Source organism: Orycteropus afer, unplaced genomic scaffold, assembly GCF_000298275.1.
Source record: "Orycteropus afer afer isolate SDZICR_OR568_19922 unplaced genomic scaffold, OryAfe1.0 scaffold00278, whole genome shotgun sequence".
NCBI classification, from domain to species: domain Eukaryota; kingdom Metazoa; phylum Chordata; class Mammalia; order Tubulidentata; family Orycteropodidae; genus Orycteropus; species Orycteropus afer.
In genome coordinates, this window is record NW_006921865.1 from 3,532,041 (window position 1) to 3,535,212 (window position 3,172).

General features: G+C 36.2%; 1 protein-coding gene across 1 annotated transcript in view; it reads left to right on the top strand.

The window, feature by feature from the left end:
- Positions 1 to 3,172, top strand: part of NEIL3 (nei like DNA glycosylase 3) — a 130,102-nt gene that overhangs the window by 67,172 nt on the left and 59,758 nt on the right. Inside the window, exons 3-4 of the mRNA XM_007950567.2 lie at positions 81 to 215; positions 498 to 711. Coding sequence (XP_007948758.1) covers positions 81 to 215; positions 498 to 711 — 349 coding nt within the window. The remainder of the gene's footprint in view (positions 1 to 80; positions 216 to 497; positions 712 to 3,172) is intronic.

The following is a 3,172-nucleotide window of genomic DNA, read 5'->3' on the forward strand; positions in this document are numbered from 1 at the left end:
AAAAAAAAAAAAAAAGACACAAAAATTTGATCCATGATAGACTTTCAGCTGCTCAAAAAAAGGGTTTGATTTCTTTTCAGGATTCACTTTGGAATGAAAGGCTCCATCTTGATTAATCCACCTCAGTATAGAAATAAAAATGGAGTAGTTCCTGTTTTTGAAGTGCAACTCACCAAAGATTTGATTTGTTTCTTTGATTCATCGGTAGAACTCAGGTAAAAATAAAATAAAAGTACTTCAGCAGAAAAACTTGGATATCTAGTTTAGTTTGGCATGTCACAAGTGTTACAAAATAAATAAACAAGTGGTTTACAATTGATAAAATATCATTTTAATAGCACCATAAAATAATACTGTTTATTAGTCTTCATTGCCTGTAAACAATTATGCCCCAATTAATAGAAATTGTTCGTATTTTTATTAAGGCTTATTTTAAATGACACTTTGTGAAGTTGTAACCAAACTTAGGATTAATGTGTTTTGTATTCCTTTTATAGAAACTCAATGGAAAGCCAACAGAAAATAAGAATGATGCAAGAATTAGATGTGTGTTCACCTAAATTTAGTTTCTCAAGAGCAGAAAGTGAAGTTAAAAAGCAGAAAGATCGGATGCTATGTGATGTGCTAATGGATCAGAAAGTGTTGCCTGGGGTAGGAAACATCATCAAAAATGAAGCTCTCTTTGACACTGGTCTTCACCCATCTGTTAAAGTAAGTTCCAAGTACTTTTAAAGCAATTTATATATTTTTAAATATTGCTAGGGGAACAATGTGGAGTACTTATATCTGTCTCCCCAAACAAGGAGAACAGGTCTCCTCTAAGTCTTTGCACCTGTCAATTTCTCAATAAGACCAACACTGACCATCCCATTTAAAGCTGCAACATGCATCCCCTCCTCTAACTCATACTCTCAATCTTCCCTAACGTGCTTTGCTTTTTATTTTCTTCATAAAACTTATCACCTTTAAATATAACGTAATGACAATTATTATATTTCTTGTTGAAAATCTTTCTCCTGCCAGAACGCAATCCTTTATGAACATAAATTATCTGTTTTGTGCACTCATATATCCCAGAGCACAATGTCTGCCACATGTTAGGCATTAAAGAAATATTTGTTGAATGTATGAATGAACTGAGATCACAATTTTCTTTTCCTATACGATATACTAGGAGCTCTGGTAGCATAGTGCCTAAGGCACTTGACTGCTAACCAGAAGGCTGGTGGTTCAAACCCACCAGCCACTCCTCAGAAGGAAGGTTGGGCAATCTACTCTGCAGTGATACCACCTCAGAAACACAAGGAGGGGTCGCTATGAGTTGGGTCCAACTCAACAGCAAATAACAACAACAACAACAACATATGATATATTGGTTCCCGCCACTAGTCTGTCAATTTGTTGTACTGTGGTGGATTGCATTTTGCTGTGAAGCTGGAGACTATACCACCAGTATTTCAAATAATGCACAGGTTTCAGTAGAGCTTCCAGACTAAGACAGACTCAGAAGAGGAAGGGGGCCATACACTTCTCAAAAAATTAGCCAGTGCAAACCTTTTGAATAACAGTGAAACACTACCTAATATATTACTGGAAAACTTTATGAAATTGGCCAATACAGTGCCAGAAGATGAGCCCTCGGGTCGGAAGGCACTCAAAATACTTCTGGGGAAGAGCTGTCTCCTCAATATAGAGTTGACCTTAGTGACGGGGATGGAGTAAAGCTTTCAGGACCTCTATTTGCTGATGTGGCACAACTCAAAAGGAAAAGAAACAGCTTCAAACATCCATTAATAAACAGAGCCTGGAATGTATGAAGTATGAATGTAGGAAAATTGGAGGTTGTCAAAAAATGAAATAGAATACATAAATATCAATACTCTAGGCATTAGTGAGCCAAAATTGACTGGTTTGGGTCATTTTGAATCAGATAGTCATATGATCTACTATGTTTGAAATGACAAATTGAAGAGGCATAGAGTGGCATTCATCCTCACAAAAAAATGTGTTAAGAATTATCCTGTCAAGAATAATGCTGTCAGTGATAGAATAATATCCATAGACCTACAAGAAAAATTACCAGGAATGCTGGAAGCATAGTGCCTAAGGCACTTGACTGCTAACCAGAAAGCTGGAGGTTCAAATCCACCAACCACTCCTCGGAAGGCAGGTGGGGCAATCTATTTCCATAGTGATACTGTCTCAGAAACCCAAGGAGGTGTTGCTACAATCAAGTCTGACTTGATGGGACATAACAACAACAATAACAAGAAAAACTAGTTAATACTACTATTAATCAAATTTACATAGCAACCACCAAAGGCAAAGATGAGGAAATTGAAGATTTTTACCAACTTCTGCAGTCTGAAATTGACCAAACATGCAATCAAGATATATTGATGATTATTGGTGATTGAAATGCTAAAGTTGGAAACAAAGAAGAATCATCATTAGTTGGAAAATATGGCCTTGGTGATAGAAATTATGCTGGAGACTGCATGATACAATTTTGCAAGACCAACAACTTATCCTTTGCAAATACCATTTTCAACAACATAAACGGTGGCTATACATATGGACTTTGCCAGATGGAATACATAAAAATCAGATCAACTTCATCTTTGGGAAGAAGCAATGGAGAAGTTCAATATCTTCAGCCAAAACAAGGCCAAGGTCTGACTGGAAATGATCAATTATTCATGTTTAAGTTCAAGTTGAAGCTGAAGAAAATTAAAACAAGCCCATGAGAGCCAAAATATGACCTTGATTATATGCCACCTGAGTTTAGAGACCATGTGAAGAATAGATTTGACACAATGAACACCAGTGACCAAAAACCAGATCAATTGTGTGATGACATCAAGAATATCATCCATGAAGAAAGGAAAAAGTCATTAAAAAGACAGGAAAGGAAGAAAGACCAAAGTGGATATCAGAAGAGACTCTGAAACTTGCTTTTGAACAGAAGGTAGTTAAAGCAAATGGAAGAAATGACAGGATAAAAGAGCTGAATAGATGATTTTAAGGAGCAGCTTGAGAAGACAAAATCGATTATTATAATGAAATGTGCAAAGACCTGGAGTGAGAAAACCAAAATGGAAGAATACGCTCAATATTTCTCAAGCTGAAAGAACTGAAGAAAAATATCAAGGCTCCAGCTGCAATATTGGAA